General features: G+C 38.5%; 2 protein-coding genes across 4 annotated transcripts; one reads left to right on the top strand and one right to left on the bottom strand.

Annotated features, from left to right (window-relative positions):
* Positions 1-235: 235 nt before the first annotated feature.
* Positions 236-12121, bottom strand: LOC145492394 (uncharacterized). 3 transcript variants are annotated; one of them, XM_081471843.1, is made up of 9 exons: positions 12024-12121; positions 10489-11641; positions 9635-9928; positions 8409-8723; positions 7767-8072; positions 6107-6190; positions 5114-5367; positions 3935-4205; positions 236-3547 (listed from the first exon to the last, which is right to left on the bottom strand). In XM_081471843.1, exons 2-9 carry the CDS (start codon positions 11600-11602, stop codon positions 2961-2963), a joined length of 3225 nt encoding a protein of 1074 aa, XP_081327969.1. In that variant the 5' UTR covers positions 11603-11641; positions 12024-12121; the 3' UTR covers positions 236-2960. The 3 variants fall into 3 exon arrangements, with proteins under 3 accessions (XP_081327969.1, XP_081327984.1, XP_081327977.1); XM_081471858.1 differs by having other exon boundaries at positions 236-3541; XM_081471851.1 differs by having other exon boundaries at positions 10489-11647; positions 12024-12111.
* A 59-nt stretch (positions 12122-12180) lies between these two features.
* On the top strand, positions 12181-26638 carry LOC145492416 (uncharacterized). Its single transcript, XM_081471867.1, has 5 exons — positions 12181-12431; positions 16135-16953; positions 18500-18793; positions 21544-21855; positions 24386-26638. Exons 1-5 carry the CDS (start codon positions 12380-12382, stop codon positions 24709-24711), a joined length of 1803 nt encoding a protein of 600 aa, XP_081327993.1. The 5' UTR covers positions 12181-12379; the 3' UTR covers positions 24712-26638.

Raw genomic sequence — 26638 nt, 5'->3', positions numbered from 1 at the left:
TATTGGAGGCTGAGCATACCAGAAAAGTGCTATGTCGCCAACTTTAAATTTATGAGCAGAATGAAAGTGGGACAATACAGAATTTCGACGGAGAAAATGCATGGTTTGAATGTTGCAGTGCGCAATTGCAAAAACTCTTTGGGCTTTTCTGTGGATGAATGTTTATCGGGTTCGGTGTACTAATTAAACATTCAGTATGAAAGTGAGTAAAATGCACGGTGCATGACATTTGCAGACTGCAGATCGCAGAATGCAGACTGCGTAATTTTTAACTGATATCGTATTCTCATTTCCCTTATCGAGAAGTTATTGAAAACAAGTTAATGTAAGCTCTTTTCAGGCTAACATCTTTTTAGGCGTAACTGCAGTTTGCAGTCTGCAAATGTCATTAACCGCTGAATACCTGACAGACTTGGGGAGAGGTATTTGTGTTAATTTTGCTGCGTGTGTACCGCTGGCTTTTCAGAACCCTAATACCAGTCTATTCTGTGGCTAATTATAGACGTCATTTTAGACACTTTCGGGCAAGTTTAATTTCAAGATCCAAACTTAATTAGTTATGTATAAAGCATTTTTTTAAACAAGTCAATCGCGCGGCCTAGGGCGAGTGCTGTTCTTGAAATGAGAAACGCTTTTTTTGTCGCCTATTCAGGTGGAAGTGGAAAGAAAATTAGAGCTAGTTTTTGGGCTTCTTCATTAATAATTTTATGACGTGCTAGTTGTAATGTGGCAGTGAAAAGTGTAGGGGAATAACAAAATTACTCGTCGTGGTATTTACAAAATTGCACGGGCTTTTAGGCGAGGGCAGTTTGAAAGAATTCTCAAATATTAAAAATAGTGTAATACATTTACTCATTTATTATATGACTGAGAAAATTACGAACGTGTGTGTATTAATATGCATTAAAAAATTAACTATAAATTCGCCTGCTTCCAGCCAACCAGAAGAAGTAATTTCACAGTGAAGCACATATTAATTCACATTACTTTTAATTTATGTTAGCTTAATTCTGAAATATCTACAACTATGTAACATTTTTCACCTGGCAATTTAGACTGTTAAATAGTGAAAAAAAAAAAAAAAATCAGCCAGTTTCGATGATCATAAGGGTAAACCAACTTTTCTGAATTCTCACAGTTTTGACCGTGAACATGTACGTTATTCAAATGAGAACAGCTACCGGTGGTGGCGAGGTCGTAGTTATAGCACTGGGTCCTCGTTACATGTTCATTGATAAAAGGGTTTGTAATCTGCTTGATGAATAAAAAAAGCAAACCAATACAAGCTAATGAGAAGTTAAAAATACAGTGGTTGCTTGTGATTAGGACTCTGACTAAGTATCCGCTCACACGAGGTATTCATTACAGGAGGTTTCACAATGGCTTAGTCTTCTAGCGAAATCACATCTTGTATTTTCCAAGTAATAATAAAAAGAACTTGACAAAATACACCTTGACTGACCAAGACTCAAAACTTCGATAGCCCTAACTACCGCATGGTAAGTAATCCCTGATATCCGCCCTTCTTACAAGCTAACGGATTTATTATCATCAAATTTAATACTTCTATCTATACCTTTTTTTTTTCTAAAATTAAGCATTCTAAACGTCAAGACCGTTATCACGAAAATCTTATTGGTGGGGTAATGGCTTGAAAAATAGAGCACGCTTTTTTTCGCTATTCACCTGTGGTCCCTAGGATGACCGAAGGTGGATAGCAACATAATGTCTCTGACACTGCTTCACTGAATGTTCATTAAACGAATTGACGTCAGTTTTTCATGCGTCTGTCGTGTTATTGATCATGATTTCGTCATAACATTGTCAAAGTAGCTGTGGAGCCGAGTGGATCCGCAGACTACTTTGACAATGTTATGAAGAAATTCATCGTCAATAACAGGAAAGACGCATCAAAAACTGACGTCCATTTGTTTTTTGTCTTTACAATAAACTGTCAAATTGTCCGCTCTCGCTCGTTGACGCATCGCATAAATTATACATTCGTGTGTCTGTCCACTTACTGACAATGAAAATTAACCAATGAGCGCGCGAAAATTTCTGCAGTTATCGTAAAATAGCTGCTGACAAGCTGGTGGCAAAACAAACGTTTTGAAAACGAGCAACTAAGAGCAACTGTCTACTATGAAGCACCCTGTGCGTAATAATAAATTCATTCTAAATTGAAACATCCACTAAAATTTAAAACACATCTTAACAGTATATAGACAGCAATACATTTCATTGCATTACTAACTACTTATTAACCAAGGGTGAGGTCTTTACGGGAAAATCGCAAACCAAGACCTTGTCGTATTGACCGAGCGATAGCGTTTCTCGTTAAGACCGCATGTTCAAGGTTAATAAGTTGTTTATTATATGGCTTTTTGCTTTGGTTTTGCGGGCCCCGTAATCGGCCCGCGGGCACTACGCAAGATGATAGTTCACCACTAAATTTTCTCCAATTCTTATTGGTTTAAGTCGATCACGTGACGCGATAGTGTTCATCCGCGGAGAGACACTATCAGCCCATAGTGCACGTCCGAGGAAAATACCCGGATGGATAGCACTCGTCCGTGAAAAATTTTCTGTAAACAAGCGAGCTTATAAAAAAATAAACAAGTGAAATTGTGTTAAGTGAGTGTTGTTTATTTTCCTTTTTGAATTTTACATTTGGCTTTCACGGCTTTCTTCTACAAAAGTTGAAAATAATTCAATATGATTTTTGAACTGGCGCGCGGAAGAAAATTTAGTGGTGAACAATAAAGACAATAGACAAACACAAGCGATATTTCCACATTTCCACATTAGCATTATTCAGTTGGTGTTCTGCCTATTTGTGACAGCAAAGCACCATTGTAAAGAAATTTCTGTTTGAAGCCAGTCGTTCCATTTTTTGAATGCTTGTCGTGTACAGTCCAGCACAGCTGGTACCACAGAGACACACTACCCAGAACATGATATTAGGTACTTCCTTGCTGAATCCAATCCTTCAGTACTGCTGCCACGTCAAACCTCTCAATTTTATCAAGAATTGTGACAAGCTCACCCACAGTGACGTTTGGGTTATATTCCGAGAAAATAAAATCAGTTGGATTTATCTGCTGACCAGCATATGCTGTTTTATCTCTGTCCATATCAAGCTCTTCGGCCAACATCCGAAAATCATCGAAAGATATATCACGCTTGATGTTGAGCTTCAAGCAGATTTTGGAGTAAACTCTTTTAGGCAGGTCCAACACTTTCATTTTAATTCTGAGATCTCTGGGCAACGGGGGTCGCTGTTCATGTAGTTGCTGGACACTGGGATGGTGCAGGTATCCTTGGCGTTGCTGGTTATCCTGTGGTTGCTGGTATCCCCTTCGTTGTTGCAGTTCTTGGTCTCTCAGTCGTTGCTGGTAAAGCTGCATTTTTTGGTAACCCTGTGATTGGTAGTCTCCCTGTCGTTGTTGTTGTTGCTGGGAAACCTGCTGTTGTTGGTATCCTTGTAGTTGCTGGCCATATAGCCTATGCTGTCCATTTCTCTGCAGTACGGGGGGGTTTCCTAAAACTGACATAAAAGTGCTAGTTAGTCGCCGCATGGTATCGCAAAGAAGTAGATACATGTACAAAAAATAACCGAATGAGGTAAAGTGATATTCCATTCTTGGCCATCATCTGGCCAACTAACTGAGCAGCAAGATATTTACAGATACTAGATGCTGTTCGAGAATGTAACTTTGTACGTTACGTCAGATTATCGCTAATAGCTATTTGTTCAGAATCCTAAAACACCTTGTTCTCGAACAAAATAGAGATTCATAAATCTTACTCTACACTAAGGGGCTTGAAAACCATACCTTGCCCAGTGGCACATCCCAGATAAGCTTAACATAACAAAGTACCGGTAACTCCTCCAAGCCCAATCTGGAATATTGATCTGGTTACTAAGCCTTACCTGTTAAGGGTAGAAGGCTAACATAGTGTTCTTCATGAACATGTCCCAGCACAAGTGTGCCAGCACCATGACACACTTGAGATTGTGGCTTGATGATGATGTCTTCATGGCTTGGCAGACTGCTTATTACACGAATGGGAGTATTGAAACGATTTGCTGCAGCCAAAAGAATCACATTATCACCCCAAGTGCCATCTTTTGCCATCTTTTCCAAGTAGGAAGTCCATGAAGGATGTCCATGAGTGAAGTTAAGAAGATCTGTTCCATCTGGCTGTGAAAAGAACAAAATAGAAAGCGACACTGGACTTGATTAATAATGTTTTAGTCTCACTTGTATATACTCTATGGTGGATTTTATAATGGCTGTCACAAATCCCCAGAAGATCACTATGGCATTAATGGAACTTTTGATCATGAAACTAAACTTTATCACTTGACCTATATAACATATGAGTGGTAACGTATTATTCTCTAAGCAGTTCTGTTTGTTTTTGAACTCCTGAATATTTGATGGTGTAAAAAAATGCATGCTGTGAAAATTAACTTGTGAATAAAAAATGTTTTCAGTAGTGTAGCCTGCATGGCAGTTGCTTCCTTTCTCAGGGGTGTGGGACAACTTGGGGTGTGAGTAAAAAATTACTTTGAGATGGAGAAGGCTGAACAACTGAACATGACTGAAAGAAGGTTTCCCTCTGTTTGCTCTTACCCATGCCACACCCTTCCACAAGTATATTGTGCTCCCCAAAAAGACACAACTGCTACACAAAGTAAAATCACTTTGACACACACAGAGCACAGAAAAAAAAATATACACTTAATTGGCCACTCCCCATTGGGGTTTTTCAGGACCAATGTAAACAAACAATAATAAATAAATATTCAAATAAACGTAACTAGGTTAAGAATCCCAACTGGTGGAGGCAGACCAGTTGGCTATTTACAAACCCAGCCAAGAAGTTGAACTCGGGGCTCCTGAAAACATCATCAGCTAGCGGTCAGAATGAGATCGAAACCCGGGACCTATGAATTCCAAATCCGACGCTCTAACCACTCGGCCATGCTGCCTCCACAGAGGCAGAGGAATAAAAGGCAAAAGAAAAGGATGATGTAACTTTGGGTATACTTCTAAGCTTGTAGTGTGAATTTCATTTCAAAGTAACAACTGCATAGCTTATTTACCAGCTGAGGGTTTTGCTGAAGGTACTGGACTATTTCTTGTCTTAATTCTGCAGCTGAAAGTTGGATTCCTTTTGCAAAGTACAGCTGTTCTGACAATGCATAAAACATACAATCTCCTTGTCCTGGGTTGTCAGAAACCCTGAAGCCCTTGTTGAAAGCATTCGTTTCCAGATTGGAATGAAAATCAAATGTCTTGACACTCCTCTGATCTGCATCTTGGTGCATTTGCTGAAGGTCATGTAAGGCTTGATTGGCTTTAAAAAAAATGAACAATAATTTCTTACTAACTAACTTTTCTTTGAGCTTTTTTTGTTTTTGCTTACTTCAACTAGCCCATGAATCTATGAACATCATAATTCCAGCACTAAGCTAATAAGTTGTGACTAAAAACATTTGACAAACCAATGTCTGGGACTCTGGTATCACTTTTAAAAGTATTTAGTTAATGTGGCTCACATTCAAAAGATCACTAGAGCAATGCCAGTTGTATGTATGAATTAAGGGAATACTCAAATTGTGGTAACAGAGAGCACATTTTACAGTCAAACCAAGTGAAGCGTACCCCTCAAGATTACATTAATGAATTGACTATTTGAATATTGAACCCGCTAGTTGTTTCAAGAATGCAATATTAGTGAATTGATTATTTGACTATTGAACTTGCTAGTCATTTCAAAAATCAATATTAGATTGATTCTTTTGAACATTAAACCCATTAGCCATATTCTTGGAATGACTAGTGGGTTCAATTTTCCAATAATCAATTCATTATTGCATTCTTGAAACGACTAGGGGTTCAATATTCAAATAATCAATTCATTATTGTAATCTTGAGGGGTACGCTTCACTTGGTTTGACTGTAACGCTTTAAGGCACAACAATGATCCCAGGTCCCCTGCGACTATTAATAAGGAAGCACACCACCCCAACTTAAACAATATTGAGTAATGGCACATTACACAGAACAAAAATAGTGCAAAGATCAAGAATCACCTGCGGGCTGCTCAGTTGAACCATCTACAGAGGCACACTGCTGCTTGGAAGCTTCTTTAATATCCTTCTTGCGTTTTTCCAGAGCTATCAAAAATAAATACTATTGAACCCCACTATTTCAAACTCTCAGGGGAAATGAAAACTAGTTTGAAACAGCCAACAGTAAATGACTCAAAGAGCAAATCCTAGAGAAATGGTTTTGAGTTCGAAATAATGGGGAACTGGAAATAACCAAGTTTAAATTAGCAGGGTCCAACTGTAATCCAACTGATGTGAGAGATCCAGACATTTAACAACTAAAACAAGACCCATGTTGTACCCTAACATTTAGATTTTTTATACCCTATAAGGGCCTTAATTAAAGTGGCTTTTATGAAAGGGGTTAATATATAAAATTTGTATATTATATTAATATTAATACACAGAAGGCGGAATAAAATTATATGTACATTGCAAAGTAAAAAGAAGAAAGAAGTAAAATTTTTGGTTAGTAACATAATAATAATTATTATTATTATTGATATTAATATTAATAATATTATTAATGATAATAATAATAATAATTTATTTTAAATAGCAACTAACAATAATAATAATAATAATAATAATAATAATAACATTTACGTTATTATTAGCCACTAGGCTAGTAAGTTGAAAAGTAAGTGTTGAGCCCTGGCTTAACAGCAACAGGTAGTGAGACAGCACTCAGTATGCATGGGGAAGCCCATCATTTCTAAGTGGCTCTTGAGTGGTATCATTTGAACAGAGATTTACATCTTGCTGAAGTCAAGTTTAAGTGATAAATTTGAACCTAAATATTCAATGCAGACACTGTGACCTAAGAAGAAAGTCTGGATAATTGAAAAGTTTGGATAATGCAGGACCCAATAATCAAGGGTTGGCTCACTGTATTAGCTCTGTTAGACTATAAGTATGTTTATTATATGGCTAGCTCCACGAGCGGGCAAGATGAAACAAATCCTGTGCCGTGATTGGCTACCCGAGCGGGCAAGATGGAGCTATCTTGCCCACTCGGGACTACTCACCGTGTCCCGCAAGAAAAATTTCCCTGAAATCCATATAATAAATCCTTTATTGACCAAGCTTGTTCGGTCAAGATCACTGGATATTGGCCTCATTCTTTTTTGCGAGTTTATGGACCAAGACGGAGTCTCGGTCCATAAAAAAGAACTTGGCCAATATCCAGCCATCTTGACCTCACACTTGGTCAATAACCCATACCTCTCTTTTTGCAAGTTCTCTGATCCCCTGGGGAAGACATGGAAGAGGATAATCCATCAACAGATGGTAGACAGTAAGAAGACAGAAGTCCATGAATGTTGTAACAAGGAGCAGCAATCCCATCCAAGGCTTTTATATTAGCCAGATGGGCATCCAGGCATCCTGTGGATGGCCACTTATGTTTTATTTTTCATATGTTGCCTTACAAATTGTTCATTTAAGCAGGCCCTATAGCACATTTTGGATGCCCAGTTTTCTAATCCTGGCTAAAAGCCTGAATCCCACAATAGTTGTACTTGTAACCTCATAATGCTCAAGGAGCACAGAGCAATAAATAATTAATAGTAGTTTTGCAACCAAAATGTGTCACATTCATTTCAGTCCATAATATCATTTAGTTTGTACAATACAAACTCACCAGCTTCAGCTTCCTTGGTTACTATCTCCACCACATCAAAGCGATCAATTGCTTTGATGCTTTTGAGCAAATCACCTATGTTTAGATCAGGCTTCCATTTGGCAAGCCACTGAAACATCATCTTGGTGGGACTCTTTGCTTTGTCTTTAGAAGTATCAAATGCACTGTACGTCTCGGGAGGGATCTTCAGTCTGTATGCCAGATTGCGCCAGTTCTTGACAGCTCTGATCTCTTTGTTGAGACGTTCTCCAATATCTGCAAGGAGTTCTGAGCCATCCACAAGTACATCTTTCACCAACCATGATCCTGTTGTTAAGAAAAATGTGATTACTTTTCTTTTATAGCACACATACATGTACACCACATCCAAAACGCTTGTTATTTGAAATTTTTTCAACCGTGATACATGTATAATGTACATTAGTTTGGTTCAAAAGACAGAACCACATTTTGTATTTCGCCATGCAAGTTGCAATCTACTCCTAGGAGCCACTGCAACACCATAACAAAAAAAGACAGGGTTCTGTCAACTTCACTACACTAATTTTAGGTCCAAAGGATTTTGACATCATCTGAAATCATAGTCAAAACCCTGTACTTACTTATACCGCTATTACTTTGTTTTCTTTACAAAACAATAACCTTGAATGTCTTGTTTGTCCAGCAAATTAACCAGATCCTTCCTCTCCATTTCTTGAAAGTAACTTCGCAGTTGATCTATAGTCAAATCACGAAGCCCCTCTGCTGTTCGCATGTACGTAAACAGTGTCCCGGTTGGTCCAGAACCACGCAATCCGAACTGCTCTGTCTTCTGTTTTCTGATGCCAAACTCTGTTGCCAGTGACCTCCAGTTACCAATTGTTCTAGATTCCGTGTCAAGTTTGGGTGAGAGTAACTTAATGAACTTTGGCTCCCCAGAAATGAGGTCACTCACTTTCATGGCATCTTTGAATCCACCTGCATGGATTTAAAAATACTATTACATGTATATTGTGGTTCAAAATTACCCTTGGTACAATTTGGTATCTTCCGTTGTTTCACATATATTAATTATCATAATTATATAATTTATCATACACCACAATAATACCAAATTGTACCAAGGGTAAAATTGAACAATGCATATCAAGGGTTTCAAGGTCCTAGGCACCTGGTAAATTGACCAGCTGTGAGGATGATCTTGCCTGCCTAGTTTTACCATCTAGTGGAAAGTTTTTCTTTCAAAGAAGTTCAGTTCTAATAGTTTTGCCTGCCTGTGAAAACCAGTTGCCCTCCTGCTAAACATGTTGGTGAAACCCCTGAACATAGATAGCACATTGTCTTGCAATCCCTCACAAGTCTTGACTTTTCCCAGAGTTAAATTAGAATGTTGGAGAAATGGTGTTTCTTTTTTATAGTCAATTCTTGGAAGAAACAAAGACGTTCATAGTGCAATTTGTACAGGTCAAGTAGAAGAACTTAATTATTCAGTGTTTCAGTTATTTGGAATATTCAACACCAAAGAGATGTGGTTTTCTCCCAACTAAATAATATCTCAATTTCAACTCAACGTGTGGTCCATATGGGGAAACGACATCAGGAAACAGATTGACAGTTATGGATCTAGCACAGCAAGACTGCTACTAAGAATATTCAAGGGTTTCTATCCCATCATGGTCATGAGTAAGTTTGTTAACAAGAGATTTACATGAATTACATACACACGCACTTTAATACTTTATTTATTTACTGAGGGTAGCACCTAATAGTGTACAACACTAATAAACGTGTGGCCCTCAATCTAAATTAACTTTATTATATGCTAAAATATCACTAAACAGTACATAATTATACATACATAGAGCAACATATTGTTTAAAGATATGCACCTTTTTCTATGTCAGCGATCACATCATTGCGGTGTATGAGCTTGAGTTTCCCCTTTAACTCTATTACTTTCAAATCTTGATTCCAAAAATCGCTAAGATAGTTGAATAAGTCCTCAGTTGGGCTGTGTTCTGTGTATACGTCAAACTGATTCCTTTCTTCAGGTGGCACATCCATAACATATGCCAAGTGTTTCCAACACTTAATAACTCTAGTCTCACGATCCAAATACTTTGAAAGTTTTTCCAGAAATAGACTGTTATCTGTCACCACTTCTGAAATTAGTTGATCAGTAACTAAAAAGGGGAAAACAAACATTCACCATTATTTTATTCTTGTCTACTAATCATTGCTGCACATTTTTATGCATTATCTCTTCATTGTTGTAGCTATTGGCTAAAATCATACAATCAGTGCTTGTTACTCTAGTATTTAGTGCTCTATAAAGAGCTTTGCATGGTGTTTCTGTGGATTAACAAAATCATAATTACGATGTGTTTTTCTAGTAATTACATGTACCCACTAACTCAATCAATGAAAATAAACAACAGACTACAGTATACATTGTGTATGTCAATGTATATGCCTTAGCACATGATTCCTGTACCTAGGAAAATAATAACTCCCTAGGAGAATGGTAGCGTTTAAATGTTTGAATGAATTTGAAAACAGGATATTAATTTTTCTCAGTTGTGGCCTATATCAAAATGCTTCATGGCAGATTATCTCGCAAACCACATCTTTTGATTTCCAGTGCCCCTCCATCTTGGAGGTTTAAGAAAAAACAAAAATAACAGTCATGAAAGAAGTGCCTACTGAATTTTGCACTTGACGTAAAACCCCCTATTATTCCTACCTTTCAGGTTTTCTGTATCATCATCTTTTGTAGACTTTGTATAGTCTACACCTGAGACCATCTGCATTGATGTTGGAGTACCAGATTCTATCTTGGATGGAAGAGTTGGTGGGATGGATTGATTTGAGGAGAAATGCTCAGCCCTTGTCTCATCTGGCTCACTGGTTATGTCATCTCCTGTAGTTGGTGTTTTCTTCTGAGTTGAAACCATACCTGGGACAGTTTGACTTGGGCACAAGGCATGTTTAGGCACCACGCCAGATTGAACACAAACACCAGAAATATTTCCAGGAGTTTCAACATTATCAGAAACATTACTAGGAACATTGACAAGAACAGCACCAGGGATATCATCACTAACATTAGTATGGACGTCAACAGGAGTATTCCTAGAGTTGTCAATAGGAACAGCACCAAGAACCTCACCAGGAACATTACCAATAGCATTTCCAGTAGCATCACCAGTGCTCATACCTGACTTGACTAGTTCAGGATCAGCAGTTGTCTTGTTTTGTTCCCCTGTGACATGATCACCACAGACCTTATCAGATTTATTGCCTGTGACACGATCACTCATCAAACTAGAGTCACCAAAGGCACCAACTGAATCCTCTCCATTCCGTAAAGTACATCTTACATTACCTTGTATGGCTTCATTAGGTGAAACTTGATTTATATTACCTGCATTTTCGGCATCACCTGGACAGTCAGCATTCAATTCACCATTATTACAATCATGTGATGTTGTACCATGTTGCTTTGCTAAATCTTTTGCCACATCTCTTCTCCTTGACTGTTCCTGGTGAAACAGTTCTGATCCTTTTTGTTGTACATCACCATTTAAACCATCACCTTGACAGTCAACATTCAATTCACCATTATCACTATCATGTGATGTTGTACCACATTGCCTTGCTAAATCTTTTGCTATACCTCTTCTCCTTGACAAGTCCTGTTGAAACAGCTCTGATCCTTGTTGTAGATCACCATTTTCCAACTCTGACTGCTCTCGTGGTTGGTCATCAACAAAACCAGTGCCTTCCTTTAGAAGGTCTTTTTTCTTTTTCTTCTCTGCCTTGCCATGGCCATTTCCCATTTGATTACACACACTCATGGATGCAGAGTTAAACTGTTCGCATTTTCAAGTGTTGATCTAAAACTGAAAGTAGAGTTGATTTCTACGGTTTGCATGTAAGCTTAAATCATCCTGTTTAGAGGCTTAAACTGCGCGCGTTGAACAACTTAACAATAATGAAGATAAATCCAGGCGGAACAAATTCCTGTACTACTGTGTTGTATTACACAACAAGTGCTTTTATAAGCAACTCTCTATATATATTAACGAAGATAAAGAAGTGGACATGTACAAATTACGCCGGAAGTACATGCATAGGTGCACAGAATCAAATACTTGAGATGCATAAATCGCAAGGGAATTTTTTCTTGACTTCGAAAACTTGCATTGGCTCATTCATCCTGTGGAGGTAAGCACAAGTGCTTGGATAATTATTTGTATTGCTTCTCTGCAAACTTACCTCCTCGTTTGGCATCACATCTTTACAAAATATACTCAGTTCAGTACTGTATTAGTAACTGACTACACGTCGAAGCGATCGCATCGAAACAAGACTCATTCAGCAAGCTTGGTAACCATGCGCGCTGGCAAAGAACTGTCTGGGCACGATCAGAATTGCTGTTCGGTACTGGGCTCCGTAAGTAGGTTTTTGATGCAATGTACATGTATTTACTCCGATTTTCTAAAATGTCATTGTTTTAAAACCACGTGCGTTTAATCAACGTCTAGTGTAATGCATTTAAGTGCCAAATTTGGTCTTAGTGGTGATTTTTGATGCGCTAGAGCCAGCTCACTTGAAGGCGTTGCTTGGTTGCGATGGCGAGCGCGTTGAAGAAAGTGAAGAAAAAGTTAACTGGTAAAGGGAAAGGTAAGCTTGTTTATTTACCAATCGTAATACAACATTTGATTAGTTTTGCATGATTATAAACTTTCTATGTCAATCAGCAGTGGTGGGATTTGGATGTGAGTTCGTAAGTTACGATTTTGAATTACGGAAGTTAATGAATCACTTGCTGCAAGGGAATTACGCCCAAATCCGGGGAAGACCGAGATTATGTCGTTCTTTTTACAAGCTTTCAGTATTTTAATTTTCTGCTGTATCATCATATTTCTTTCACACGGATAATTTCCAGTGCCACCTAGTCGATGGGTCAAACATGGAATACTTCCCTTCCCCCTTCATGAATTACTTACCTTTGGGTGGGGGGTTGGGTAATTCCGTGTCAAACTAGGGATTTTCACGACCTTTCCCCCTTCCTTTCCACTTTTGACAAACTAGGGTTTGTCACGATATTCTACACTTCAACACATGGAGAAGTGTAGAACTAAGTACAGAATGACAACAGTGGAAAGGATGGTGAAAAGGTCGTGAAATTCCTAGTTTGTCGCGGTATTCTACACTTCCATGCATAGAGAGGTGTAGAATTATATCAAAGTGTAGAAACCAGGGAATTCAAGGCCACTACTGGAGATTCATAAACTTTGTTTGTCACAAAAATTACAACTGACAGAGGGTCACATATACTTGCACCTCTGCGAGATGTGTGATTTATTTCCAGTGCTCAATATTAAAAGCCATTCTTTATGGGGAGCAGGGATGGCACAGTGGTGAGAGCACTCGCCTGCCACCAATGTGGCCTGGATTCGATTCCGGCCTGGTGCCATACGTGCATTGAGTGTGTTGTTGGTTCCTGCCTTGCGAAGGTTTTTCTGCAGGTTTTTCGGTCTCCTTGCTCCACAAAAACCAATATCTCTAAATTCCCAATATTCAACCAGGATAACAAGAGGACCCACGTGAAAACCAGCTGAGGCTGATGTGGCTCATCAAACTCTCTAAATGTTGAAATTTATTATTTTTTATTTTTTTAAAAAAACATCTGTGTGTTTGAGTGCAAATTGGTATGATGGTAGAACTATATAGCTGTCATGTGGCTCTGTTGTTGCTCTATACAATATTTTACGATAACTGCAGAAATTCTTGCATGCTCTTTGGCTGACTTTCATTGTCAATAAGCGGACAGACACATGATTTTATAATTTATGCGATGCGTCAAGGGGCTAGAGCGGACAATTTGACAATTTGTTATCGTAAACAACAAATTGACATCAGTTTTTCATGGGTCTGTCCTGTTATTAACAATGAATTTTGTCATAACAATGTCAAAGTAGCTAGTCTGTGGATCCTCTTGGCTATCGCCTCATGGATCCACAGCTACTTTGACAATGTTATGATGAAATTCATGATCAATAACAGGACAGACGCATGAAAAACTGATGTCATTTTTGTTAAGTTTGATATTTTTTCAATGAGGTTTTCTCTCTTTTTGGAGAGGCACTGACAGTTTCACTGAAGTGAAACCATTATACTGTTGTATAGTGAAACCTGTATTTAAGCGGACTCCATATTAAGTGGACACCCTCTACAGGGCTCGAGACTAATGGTAGCCAGCTAGCCACAGACTAGTAAAAATTCCATTTTGACTAGTGGTTTTTTGGGCTTCACTAGCCATTTTGGCTAGTGAAAATGAAAATTTGGGAGCGCTGAAGGCCCAGAGGAAACCAATCAAAAGTTAATTTTAAATTTTTCACAAAACGAAATCTAGTCAAAGTGTGCAGAATTTAAAACATCGGCTGTAGTAAATATCATATATAATTTATTGGCCCAAACAAGAACTTTAAATTACTAAAATGCAGAGGAATGATCGACTCTTTTGTTTGTTTTTCTCTTAGTAAAAAGCGACGAACAACAAAAATTTGCTTGCTGCTAATGATAAGCCATGCGTGAAACCATGTGGAACTCTAGGGATCATGTTTCATGCGTGCAGCATCTGGAGGTCACATACGCTTTCAAAAAATTAAAAATTTCGCATTTGTTCGAAAATTTGAAAATGTAATATCGATGCCTATGTTTGCAACTTGTAAATAAAGATGTTGTGTTCATAAGAAATCATGAATTGGCATTTTGAAAGAAAGGAATGTTTTTCGGCGGTGAGTTGCGAAGTTCTGTGGGAATTTCTCACGGAAGCGAAAACTTCAGTTTTTGTTGTAGAGCGACTCCTATAATTTTAACATCGATTCCTATGTTTGCAAGTGTCTGCGTCTGGCTAGTGAAAAATTTGTTTTGGCTAGTAAATCAAACCTGTCACTACCCACTGGGCTAGCAAGCTGAAAAGTTAGTCTCAAGCCCTGCTCTGTTAAGTGGACACCAGCTGAAGTCTCAAAATTTTCTCCCCACACTTACTGTAAAATAAACCTGGATTCAACAGACACCTGCTTAGCAGACACAGACAGCACTATTAAGCCATTTTGTTACACAAAACCTGCAATAAGCGGACACTTCAAGAGCTTTTTACTTCTAAAAACTCTGCTCAGACTCCTTTAACATTGTTCAGTGATGTCATTTTAAAGCTAAGTGATTATTCCAGGTTGATGTATAGATCATTTTCACGTGACGTCATCACTTTCTAAAATCCAAAATGAAAGAGCCACCAAAGTTTTTGTCCTCATCAGGCACAAGAGGCGGTACATTTATGTCTGTTTACAATTTTACACCTCAATAGCGTGCTTCGCTTGGAATCCAGAGCATTTTGAATTTCAGGGTTATGGAGGTGCGTGACACAAGGCTATGATCAAGTTTGTCGAAAAATATATACTTATCTCATGATTTTGAGCCTTTTTAGAAGTTAAAGCATTAGGAAAAGTGCTTATGTAAATGCTTGTTTGATCAGTACTGATAATCAGTCACCTAGATAGCCAAAATCAGATGTTACACTATTTTCCAGCCGCCATATTGGTGTACCATGGAGGTACACCAACATGGCGTTTTCATTCTGGGCTCTGTAAATATTGGCGAAACATTTCGACGAATATCTGAAGTTTGGGGAAACGCACAGGCCTAAAACTTGGAGAAGTGGCTTATTTAGTTATCTTCTATAACATCATAATTTCATAGCTTTTTCCACTGGATGGTTTTTGATTTATTTTTTTATTTCGTGACAGTGAAAACGATCTATTGACTGACTCGACATGCATTCTCCTATGAGCAGTGTTTGATCTCACACTGTGTTACACTGTGTTCCAAAACAGTTAATAATTAACTATTATTGCACAACATATTAGAACCTGTTTTGAACAGACATCCTGAGTTAAGTGGACACTAGTGAGGGTCCCAAGGGTGTCTACTAAATACAGGTTTCACTGTATTGTGTTATTAAAACCAAGGCTACTTTTTATTAGGGGTGGATAGAAGTGGCAACTGGAGGTGGGAAAGATGAGGGAGGCAGCAGGATTCTTGAGGTGGCAGAAAAGGGGAGAAACAAAAAATAGTGTTGCAAACAAACATTACTTGACAGTGTATTATGGAGCAAATAGAGATAGGAGCCACTAGGTAAGGGATCAGGGAACTGAGAGTAAAGGTCTGGGAAGTGGGAGGTAGACTCCCTGTATTCCCTTGCGGTCAGCTATTAGTTCTGGAAAATGAGTCCCACTTGGCTTAAATATTACAGACTTACAGGGGTACAGTTAACTAGGTTATTTAATCTTTATGTGGTACATAATTAAATGTTTTTCAGGAAAAAGGCGAGATGATGATACTAAAGAAGATCAAGAATATGAATCTTTGCCAGATGTTGCGAGGGAAGCCCATAATAAGAATGCACCAATTTCCCAGCCATCTACGTCAAGTCAGAAATCATCTGTTGGCTCACAAAAGAGTGATTTGAAATCAGCTGGAGGTAGTTTAGATTCAGAACTGTTTCGTCTGAACTTACAGAATGATTTTGATAAAAAAGTTCTCAAAGTCTTTCTGGGTGGAGTGGTTGCTGCTACTGCTCAAGCATGTGGAAACAATCATCAAGGTGCATCAGGTGTTTCTAGTAAACCTCCAAATCCTGACAGTGGTACTTTTAGAGATGGCATCACCCGCAGTGAAGAAACTCAAACCCAGGTGCTGAACGTGCCTGAACCTGCTGATACTGATGGAGAAGTCCCTACAGATCCTAACAGTGGTACTTCTAGAGATGGCATCATCCGCAGTGAAGAAACTCACTCTCGGGTGCTGAATGTACCTGATCCTGTCAATGCTGATGAACTTGTGAATCCAGATTCTAACAATGAAGTGTCTAGAGATGATCAAAACCAGGAGAGAAATGCTGCTGTTTCTGCAAGCACTGAGGCTCCTAATCTTAGCCAGGATGCAACAGTCTCTGTTGCTGCAGCAGCTGCTGCTGCTGCTGTAGAAACAGAACCCTTACATCCTGATGGAACCAATTTACAGAGTTTGACTAGCACTCCTATCCAGGAGGAAGCAGTAGACACAGTTGATGAAGGTGCTGCTAGCAATGAAACAGCTCTCTCAGAGGAAGCAGCCAACAGTTATGATCACCTTTATGGTAAGTAGTTTGACAACTTTGAGTAAAGAAAATTAACTTTTATAAGTTAGTTAAGGTTACTTCCTACCTCTGTGGGTGTCCTTCAGGAAAAAATTCGTTTGCGTGCCAGTTTCAATAGAACCTTAACAAACTATATATCAGAGGAAAGCTTAATAAATGTACTTTGCGATAAAAATACAATGTAAGCGAGGTTTTCTTTTAGGAAGTGTCAGCAGCTGGTAAGTCATGAAATGACCGAGGGTTCTGCTATTGAATTTATTGGCCATCGGATGCTGCCACACAAGCAGAATGGCTGCACAGTCTTATTCACAAGGTATCAATCAACAAAAGGATGTCAGGCTTTTTCGATATCCTGATTGGCTGTCTAGTTATCTGCATCTAAAGTTGGAGTAGCTAGAAATATGCAATGCGTGTTGCATAAATGGACGCCATGGGAAAACAATGTTAAATATCCAAATTTCCCGACACACTTTTGTCTGTCATTATCCCTGGAATGTTGTGGCGAAATTTCTAGAAAATCCATCAAATTTGCATACCCTATAAATTTGCTCAAAGTGGATGTATGCCTTCCAAATTCAAATGCAAGATTTTAGCTTGCAAAGGTTTGTAAACAACTCGCGCCACACCAGAAGGTTATCTCGCCTTATGAAACCGCAAACCAATGGAGCAACAGCACCTCTTAGTGTCAATGACAATGGATCAGGATTTCCCGGGAAAAGCTTCAGGGGCTTATAACTCAAAACCAGCATGGTGAAATTTTTTTTATATTATCCAATTTTAATAAGCATGATAAGACGGAACTTTTGGCAAAGTTTTAAAAAACTCTGTACATTAGCTTCAGAGCCACCTTAAACTTTTGAAAATGTAATTAAGGATGTTTTTTGGCAGGTCATACTGTTACTATGGTAACCTATTGCGTCACGCAAATGATAACATGTTCACCAATGATTGGGCAGTTTTTTGACACCATGATTGTAGCATCAAGTGATAAAGAGTGGTTATAATGACCCATTCAAATCTAACTGCTGGAAATTGTTTTGAGCCGCCTTAAACAAAAGTTAATCCGGCAAAGCAGACCAAGACGGGCATGGCTAGAACTTAATTTGACCTCAAGAAGATACCACTTGAAAAGTAAATGAAAGCTTTGTAATTTTTTCCCTAAGTCCACCCTAAAGGATACCTTGATGGCTAAATATAGTTGTGTGCGTTTTGTCCTGAACACCCTAAGTTTGACCAAAGTCTTGATTTATGCTCCTAAGCAAAATTATTAGCATCCTTGACCCCTCCAGACAGGATTTCCCCCCTCCCCTGGGGTGATCCCTTTCAGCCCTCTCTTGCAGCCTTTCATCTACCAATCCCTCTTCTTACACATTTCTTATTCCTCAGCCTCCCATCGCTTTTCTCCTGTTCTTATGGTCAATTAACTCATAAAAATAAATGACAACTGCTTTTCACTCCAAAAGAGATTAGTAACAGAGCTAGACATATAAAAACCTAAAATGCTATTCCTTGCCTAAAAAATCTGATCAATGCCTTTTTTCACTAGTTTCAGATGTTATTACCAAAAGTAAATTTCTTGAAGACAAGTTAGCTCGTGAACTTGATCACACATCACATCGCGTCATTAAGACATGGGAACACTTGGCCTGTACAAAGGAGGTGAATGCACCCCTAGAGACTCGCCTTCGGTGTAAACTGAACAGTGAGAACAGTTGCACTCAGATGCTGATTGACTATCTCACTGTGGAAATGGAAGATAAAACAGTACATGACCTGATTGAGGCTTTAAAGGGTATCAAGAGACATGATGTAGTGAAGATAATTACTGATGTTTATTCCGGTATGTTTGATCAGTGTCCATTTTTGAGTTATTTTTTTGTAAAAAAAATACCTCTTAGTTGGCTTGTCGGGTATGTTATGGACGGGTCAATGGGTGAGTGAGTGAGTGAGTGAGTGAGTGAGTGAGAGATGTATGTATGTCACACCAATCAGATTGGATCTACTATGAACAGCCAATCAAATTTCTTGTTGTAAAGGTAAATGGTTCGTGAGAAACACAAGGTATGTATAAACACAAGGACTTTGGTAATTGAAAAATAAAGAGTGACGTGTATGTTGCCGGTTTGTGATTTTTAGTCCGGTTTGGAGGGGAGTGTGACAGTTACATACGTACATTGGGTTGTTTTAGAGTGCATAATTTTCAGTGTAATGGTGGCTAGTTATGAACGAGACGAGTCTTGAGTTTTGAAGCAGTTCATGAGTAGTAGGCAAATGGCACGAGTTATTTTTATTTTTAATTACAAAGGGTCACTTGATACTTTTGTTTTCACGAATCGTCGGTTCTAGTTCTTAGGACATGTTTTAGAGGAGACGAGACTATTTAGATTTGAAGCAGTTCTAACGTTTACAATAGTAAGTGCAGGTAACGATTGTTTTGTTCTTATTGCATGCAAATATAACGAGATATTTTTATTTTTTAGTTACAATGGGTAATTTGACACTCTTGTTTTTCACAAGGTAGTAAATTCAATTAGAGCTGACGAATCGTCGCGACTTGTTCCCATGAGATGTTTGCTATTTTTAGTTACAAATGGTAACTCGACACTTTTGTTTTTCATATGGGAGTAAATTCAATTAGAGCTTACAAGTTATCGGCTATTGTTCCCAGGATATTAAACAAAAAAGAAGCTTTCCTTTCTAGAGTGTTTTTACGTCTCTGCAGTAGCAGTTTAATATTTTTATTTGATGGGCATTTTATGACATTCTTTCCAGTCCGCTATTTTTAAAGGTAAAAAGTATGAAAACTGTTCAAATGTTCTTTGAAGACTGTGTGGCACCAAGTTAAAGTGCAATTTAATTAAATCAGACTTTCAACGTGTCAGAGAGGTTTTTTCTCTTTCTTTAAATTTTCGGTGAAGTAGTGTTGTTGCGTTGTGTTGTGTAAAAAGGGTAAACTTACTACTCCTATAAAATGCGAAAAGTTCTCTTAACTTGAGTATTTTTGAGCAAAAATTCCTCTTGGGGGCTGGAAGGCTTCCCGAGGGGGTACTCCCAGAAAAATTGGTTGGGGGTGTGCGGCCTGCTTCCCAAAACCCTTACCCTGTTTATGACCAAAATCCGCGATATTCCTTACCCTATTTATGACCTGACCAAAAATTCGAAACCCTATTTACGACCTGACCCTCAAATCAAAATCCTGTTTCAGACCTGCATTATAATTAGCTCCCTAGTTCAAAACAATGTTAAATTACCGCAAACATATAAATTTGTGAAGGGCTTTTGTTGATTTTCTTTTCGATAATGATGAAAAAGTGGCTTCTTCTTAAAGCATACCCATATCAAGGCTAGAGTGCAAAAACCGTACCCTATTTATGACCAAAATGGCCAAAATCAGCTAAAATCGATACCCTATTTATGACCAAAACGGCTGAAAAACCATACCCTTCGGTGCCATACAGACCTATATAGTCCATATAAGATCACGTAGTCCTTCCCCGGGGAAGGGCTACGTGATCGATGAGTGAGGGAGTTATGCATGTGCGCGTGTCAGACCAATCACAGTGTGGGTTGTATCAAAGAACGAATAAAATTGCCTGTTAGAAAATAAGATGGTATCTACATTAATCTGGAGACGTGTCAGATTACTGTAGTTTGTTCAGTCAAACATTTTATGGCTTACTATTTAGTTATCTTACCATTACCGATGTAACATCGTATGTACATCATAAACTCGCAGTTTCTTTCTTGCTGTACATCGCAACCAAAAAAACTTGTCAAATCAACCAAATCATTACTGTAAACAGTTCCATGAATGCTCCTATCTCCGAGACTTATAGTTCACAAAAAAATAACTCTTGCACGCCTTGCGTGCCTATGTTTAATGTTTATGCTAGAATAAGAATATTGTCAATACTGATACACTGAAGATAACAGGAAATCATTTGAATGTACTTGTTTAGGAAATCATGCGATGTCATATAAATGGCCACTCAGTTGCGCTTGGTGCTCCTGTGAAGTGTACTGTGAGGTTTAGAAGTCTGTACTGTAAGATACAGACAGAGTTTTTTTCATGTCGTTTTGGGCTCAAGTGCAAAACACAGTCAGTCAGGCCATAAATCAGTGGATCTGCCTGTTTTTTTCCTGTTGATTTATTGCCATCTTTGTTGTACTGAGAAGAAGAAAACAACAGCAACCAAAACATTGCAATGAACCTCTTAACGACAAGTTATTATTAATAATATATTTCTTGACTACCTGTTGTTCCCAATAAATGCTTGGTCTCCAGGGTAGAGTTGTAAATAGAATAAGCCCGTCAAGCATTTTGTAGGCGTTAATAAGTTTTATCTATAGATTGAGATGGCTACCAAAATAATGAATAAACAAGAGTCAAGTAACCATCAGGTCCACCAGGCCAAGTTTGAAACAGATGCTTGGGGCATTAAATCAAGAAAATATGGTAAATCGAATATTGCATATGTGTGTATTTGGAGCTGTGCTCACTGTCTTCTAGAGAATTCAGTATTAAATAATACCCACATTTAAGGCCTACTCTCTGAATGTCTGTCTGCATGTTCCTTTTTCACCCAACAGATGCTGAAAATTCTACAGAAAAAATCAGCGACTTTGCTTCTTCTAATGCTAATAGTGAGATAATTAAGGAAATGGCCAGCAAGTTGGACCAGAAGTCACGGGTTAATGGATATTGGATTAACCTCGGTCAACAATTTAAAATTCCTGGTGACAAGTTAAAAGAGATAGAATATGGCCAGTTCAATCCAGCATTAGCCTTGATGGAATACCTTTATTCAAAACAAGAGCATTTGACAGTCGGAAAATTTTATGAAGAGGTAGAGAAATTGAAGCGAAGAGATGTTTTAAAGAAGCTGGATCCATTTCTTAGTGGTAAGTTTTGGTGACTTTTCCAGTGCTGATCACTAAGATCGACTGCTTCCAGGGGGGAGGTGGAACTCCCATATTAAAAGGACGGGGTGCTTGTCATACCCTTAGGGGTTAAGAAAGCGGTTTTGGTACCTCTTAGGGTGTTCCATCTCAACAGGTCCACAACGGGAGCTTTCACTGTTAATCATAACAATTACAATTTCCTCAAATGTGATTGGTGCATAAACTGCTGTATTTTGCTCGAAGTAATCTGCAAAGTTGTAATCAGACAGTGTAATTGGACAGTTGGCTGTAATCGGACACCTGTAATCGGACAGTTACATGAGCCAATCATTTTAAGTCCTCTCCACTAAATCCACCAATCACAACATTGATTGCAATCACTATAGTAACCACTGACTGAGACTGACTTTGTAAAATTGTGTAGGTTTAGTCTCTGGTGACTGTTTTGAAAGAGACTTGACATTTTGCGAGCTGTTCTCCATATTTTATATTTATGATATTTAAAATGACAATAAAAAGCTCTTTATCAAATGAAACTTTTACTTTTGTGGGAAATTGTAATTGTTATGATTAATTGGTAACAGGACATCGTGTCGTCCAATTCAGTCTGTAATCATACTGGTGATTAACAAATCGGACTCCCGCTTCGCGGTCGTCTGATTTTGTTAATCACTCGTATGATTACAGACCGAATTGCACTCCACTCAGTCCTATTACCATTATATATTGACAGGATTTGACAATCAACTTTATGAGGAGAAGGTATTTGAAGTAATCATCTTTACTGCTATTAAAAACTCTATGATGTGTTATTTTAGAATTGGTACCTCTAAGGGGTGAAAAAAATTCAAGCCACGCCCACAAAACAGGATCGTGGTACGTCTTAGGGGTTCTTTTCGAAATTTCCGCTTAGCACCACCTTCTCCCCTGGGTCAGACTGCTCACAGATTAGTTTGGACGAGTTGCGTTTAAAAATGCTATATGAAAGAGGATGATTTGGTTAAGAAGAATTCGTTTTGTCCTTCATTTCTGACAGACAATTTGAGTCGCCTTCTACTCAGGCGCTTTAATTATTTGCACTTTATAATAAAAGGCGAGCGCGAAGTACTAGCGGCTGGCCATTTGAGTTTAACTTTCGTGAAAGCAACCTGAAAAAAACTTGTTCTCAATGCGCACCAGAATTATTCTGGCGCGCACGTTTACCGAGAGTGGATCACCTCGTGACCTAGCCATTTGGTTTGGGATCGAGAGAAAAACAAAACAAAAGAGCACACGAACGTACTTCTTTTTGGTTAGCTCCGCGAGCGGGCAGGATGAACCAAATCATGTGCTGAATTTGGCTGACCAAGGGGTAAGATACATGAGTTGTTGGCCAAGCGTTAGGGCAAGATGGCTGGATATTACCCAAGGTTGCTTTTACGTGTTTATGAAGCAGTCCAACATTTATTTCCAGCCATCTTGACCAAGCAAGCCTGGTCAGTTAAGGATTTATTATGTGGCATTTCTTGTAGGACACTACGGGTAATCAAAAGTGGGCAAGTTAGCTCCACCCCTCCCCCCCACTCATGTTTCCCATTCGAGTAGCCAATTGTCATGCCTGCTCACGTCTCACGTCCAATCAAAAGAAAGGTAAATAAATGGAATGATTATGTGCAGTATCTTTGGTTGGAAAATGTGACGCTAAGCCATAAAGGAAGAGTGACAAACGAACGAATCCCAAAATTTGTCCTTTGGTGCTTTACATACGTCCTAGAGGGCGAGAAGGCGCCTCTCGCTGCAGTAGAATTATAGAACCCCATCTGAACACCAGTGAGTCACCAAAATCTGTCAAAGTTGTTAACGGAGCTAAGATTTACTAGGCTGTTGGCAGTCGGTCTTTTCTCTTATGGACATTTAGACGAGTGCGAACGAAAAAGGGCGGTATGGCCGAGTTGGGAATGGGGCGAGATGAGAGTCTTTAGGCTAAAGCGTCTCGTCGGGAGTTGTAAACAAAATAATGGCTCTCCAATCTCTTTTGGTCTCTTTTCTCTGGCTTTGATTGAGATTTACGTATTAACGAGGTTGTCGTATTAAAAGGCGTGTCCAGACCTGTGTAGTTGGTACAGTAAAAAACCCGCATGCAGAAATTTGCCATTTTAATAACCAAAAATATAAGAACCTGGTTAGCCAAGCAAGATCAAGAAGGTTCTTATATGTACGTGGATTACAGTTAAATCATGCTAAACATTTTAACCAAGGAATGTGACTTTGAGATTGTAAATTTATTTACAAGAAAATACATAATACAGTTGTGAATAAATACTGTATAATCAAGGGCCAAACCCAAGGTTATTCATTTTACTGGTAATCAACAACTACATCTCCCTTATAGATATTAAAAATCTAATTCAGGACCCACTTACCCTAAATTACCAATAACTACCCCAAAATACAAGAAACTATTTTGCCAGACTTGTAGGTCCTTACACGCGGGTTTTACTGTATTGATGTAATAAGCACTGATGTTGAATACTAATTGTCTGATTTACAGAACATAGGGAAAAACAATTGAAAGATGTTATCGAGCCAGAATCCGATGTTATGACAAGTATCTGCGTGTGTCTGAACAACCCAAACAGAGTACTGAAGAACTGGAGACACCTGGCAAGTGCGTTCAAAGTTCCAAGAGAAATCTACAAGGATTTCAATCCAGAGAAACCCTTGAGTCCGACCAGCGTGCTGTTTAAATGGATCTTTGCCAACAGGGGGGATCTAACAGTGGGTCAGCTGTGTGCTGCTCTTAAAAGTATTGACAGAAATGACGTGGTAAGAGACTTAAGAAAACACTTGGAAGAACAATCCACTGTACAAGAATAAACTTTCGCGCGTTCCAACGGACAGTGGCGAAGAGTCGAGGTTAGGGCACAGAAATACCATAAACTACCGCTTATACCCCCCCCCCCCGGCTTATAGGCCAGGTTTGTTGTTTATGATGTAGGAAAGTGGCGACGAAGCGGAAGTGGCTTGTACGTTAGCAAAATAATCGGAAAGCTGTAAGAAAGGAGAAAAGAATAGAACTATTTTACTAAAGCTTTTCAAATACGCATGATGAATGGTATTCAAAGACACTAATTGTAGAAAATGGGATATCCTGCAAAGCTGGAGCTTGCCATGTGGACTGGAAATACGTTACAGAAAAAATTGTAGCGCAGGAATACAATTTTTGTATATTATTAGTCAATTCAATGCAATTTTAGCGATGTTAAACATTATTTGTGCGCGGAGTAGGACAGAGTTTAGTCACAAAATGACAGACGGCCAAGCCGTTGTATTCGCTTTTTTTAATCCTTTCAGAACGTACCTCTTTGGCGTTTTTACGTACACATAATATATGTAACCTAGACTAAGATTTCTTAAGGTGGCTGGCAACAGGTTCCAGCAGTTATACTTTGATGGATCAATACCGCCACTTTTTATCCAGTGATGTTACGATAATGGTATCACAGCCGTGAATACCCAGTCATTGTAAACAAGTTGTGGTCATCTTCATGGCACAATACAATGTACATAGGTTACCATAGCAACCGTACAACCTGTTAAAATACCCTCAAGTACTTAAAACTTAAAATGAGTTCCGTTTACCCAATGTTTTGTTATCGAGTTGTGATAAGCGTGTTACGATACAGCTTTCTGCAAAGTTAAAAAAAAATACCTCGAGGAGTTTCAGGGCTTTGAACCTCCTTAACAGAATCAAACTGATAAAAAGAGCAAAAACTGTTGTCAGCCACCAGCTACATACCAGTTATGAAACACTTTCGAGTGGTATACCATAAAATATTCCGCGAGTCACTTGTATTTTTTCGGTATACAGACGAGCCTTTAGATGAGCGTGTATACCAACAAAATACAAGTGACAAGTGGAATAGTCCATGTTATTAAAAACTGGATCATGGATAAAATGTAATTCGAGAGTTTTCAGTGGCTTAGCCATCATGCGTTATGAGCCATTAAACCATGCTCTACAAATATGGTAAGCGTGCGCGTGATTTTGGGGGACGTTTTTATTTTTATTTTAGTTTAGTTTTCTATATTTTAAGGGCGTTCTTAATAAAACAATAATTCCACTCGCCCTTGTTGGATACGAGATATGATTATAGCCAACTCATATCCAACGCGCGCTCGTGGAATAACTACTCGAAAGCATTGCATAAGAATTTATACCATACCATAGAAAATACATTGGCCAACACAGTGACATACGACATACGCGCGGCGCATGATGGGAAGGTTGGGTGTAATACCGTCGAATATACAACGGCTTTCCTTTATTCTGATTGGCTGTATTTTCAATGGCATGGTATAAATAGTCTGAAATCGGTCGTGTTTATACTTTGTACAGTAGACAGAAAAACGTGTTTTGAGATATTGTAGTTTTAAATGATCTAGCTTGATCTTTGAAACTTGATAATAAGTCTGGGACAAAAAATCAAACAAGTTTCAAATCATGTTGACTAAAAATTAATTTTTGACTAGAGCGGAGGTAAGGAATATTTTGTCGTGTTTAACTCGATATTTCGAGTAAAACACGTGAGAAACTCCAGGCATCCGTCTGTTGTTCTATACTTTTTTAGATAATTTCTGTACGTTCTTAAAGAACAAAGGAGAAGGAAAAGTGCAAGTATTTTGCTAAATAAAAGATGTATAGTTTTTTTTGGTTTTCAATGTTTTATAATCATCAATACAGAGAAGGAAGAATGCAGTTTTCCTTCTGTTCAGATATCAGAATTAAATACCTTCATCTTTC

Source organism: Orbicella franksi, chromosome 1, assembly GCF_964199315.1.
Source record: "Orbicella franksi chromosome 1, jaOrbFran1.1, whole genome shotgun sequence".
Classification (NCBI taxonomy): Eukaryota; Metazoa; Cnidaria; class Anthozoa; order Scleractinia; family Merulinidae; genus Orbicella; species Orbicella franksi.
The sequence above is the reverse complement of the archived record's forward strand: the minus strand, read 5'-3'. Positions and strand labels throughout refer to the sequence as shown.

Bases quoted from the DNA above. Each gene is read 5' to 3' on its own strand.
- LOC145492394 (XM_081471843.1), bottom strand. From the start codon at position 11,602: ATGAGTGTGTGTAATCAAATGGGAAATGGCCATGGCAAGGCAGAGAAG. The intron at 8,724-9,634 runs GTGCATATCTTT...AAATCCATGCAG, and splicing joins GATCGCTGACATAGAAAAAG to GTGGATTCAAAGATGCCATG. The intron at 8,073-8,408 runs GTTATTGTTTTG...TCTTAACAACAG, and splicing joins GGACAAACAAGACATTCAAG to GATCATGGTTGGTGAAAGAT.
- LOC145492416 (XM_081471867.1), top strand. From the start codon at position 12,380: ATGGCGAGCGCGTTGAAGAAAGTGAAGAAAAAGTTAACTGGTAAAGGG. The intron at 12,432-16,134 runs GTAAGCTTGTTT...AATGTTTTTCAG, and splicing joins GTTAACTGGTAAAGGGAAAG to GAAAAAGGCGAGATGATGAT. The intron at 16,954-18,499 runs GTAAGTAGTTTG...TTTTTTCACTAG, and splicing joins CAGTTATGATCACCTTTATG to TTTCAGATGTTATTACCAAA.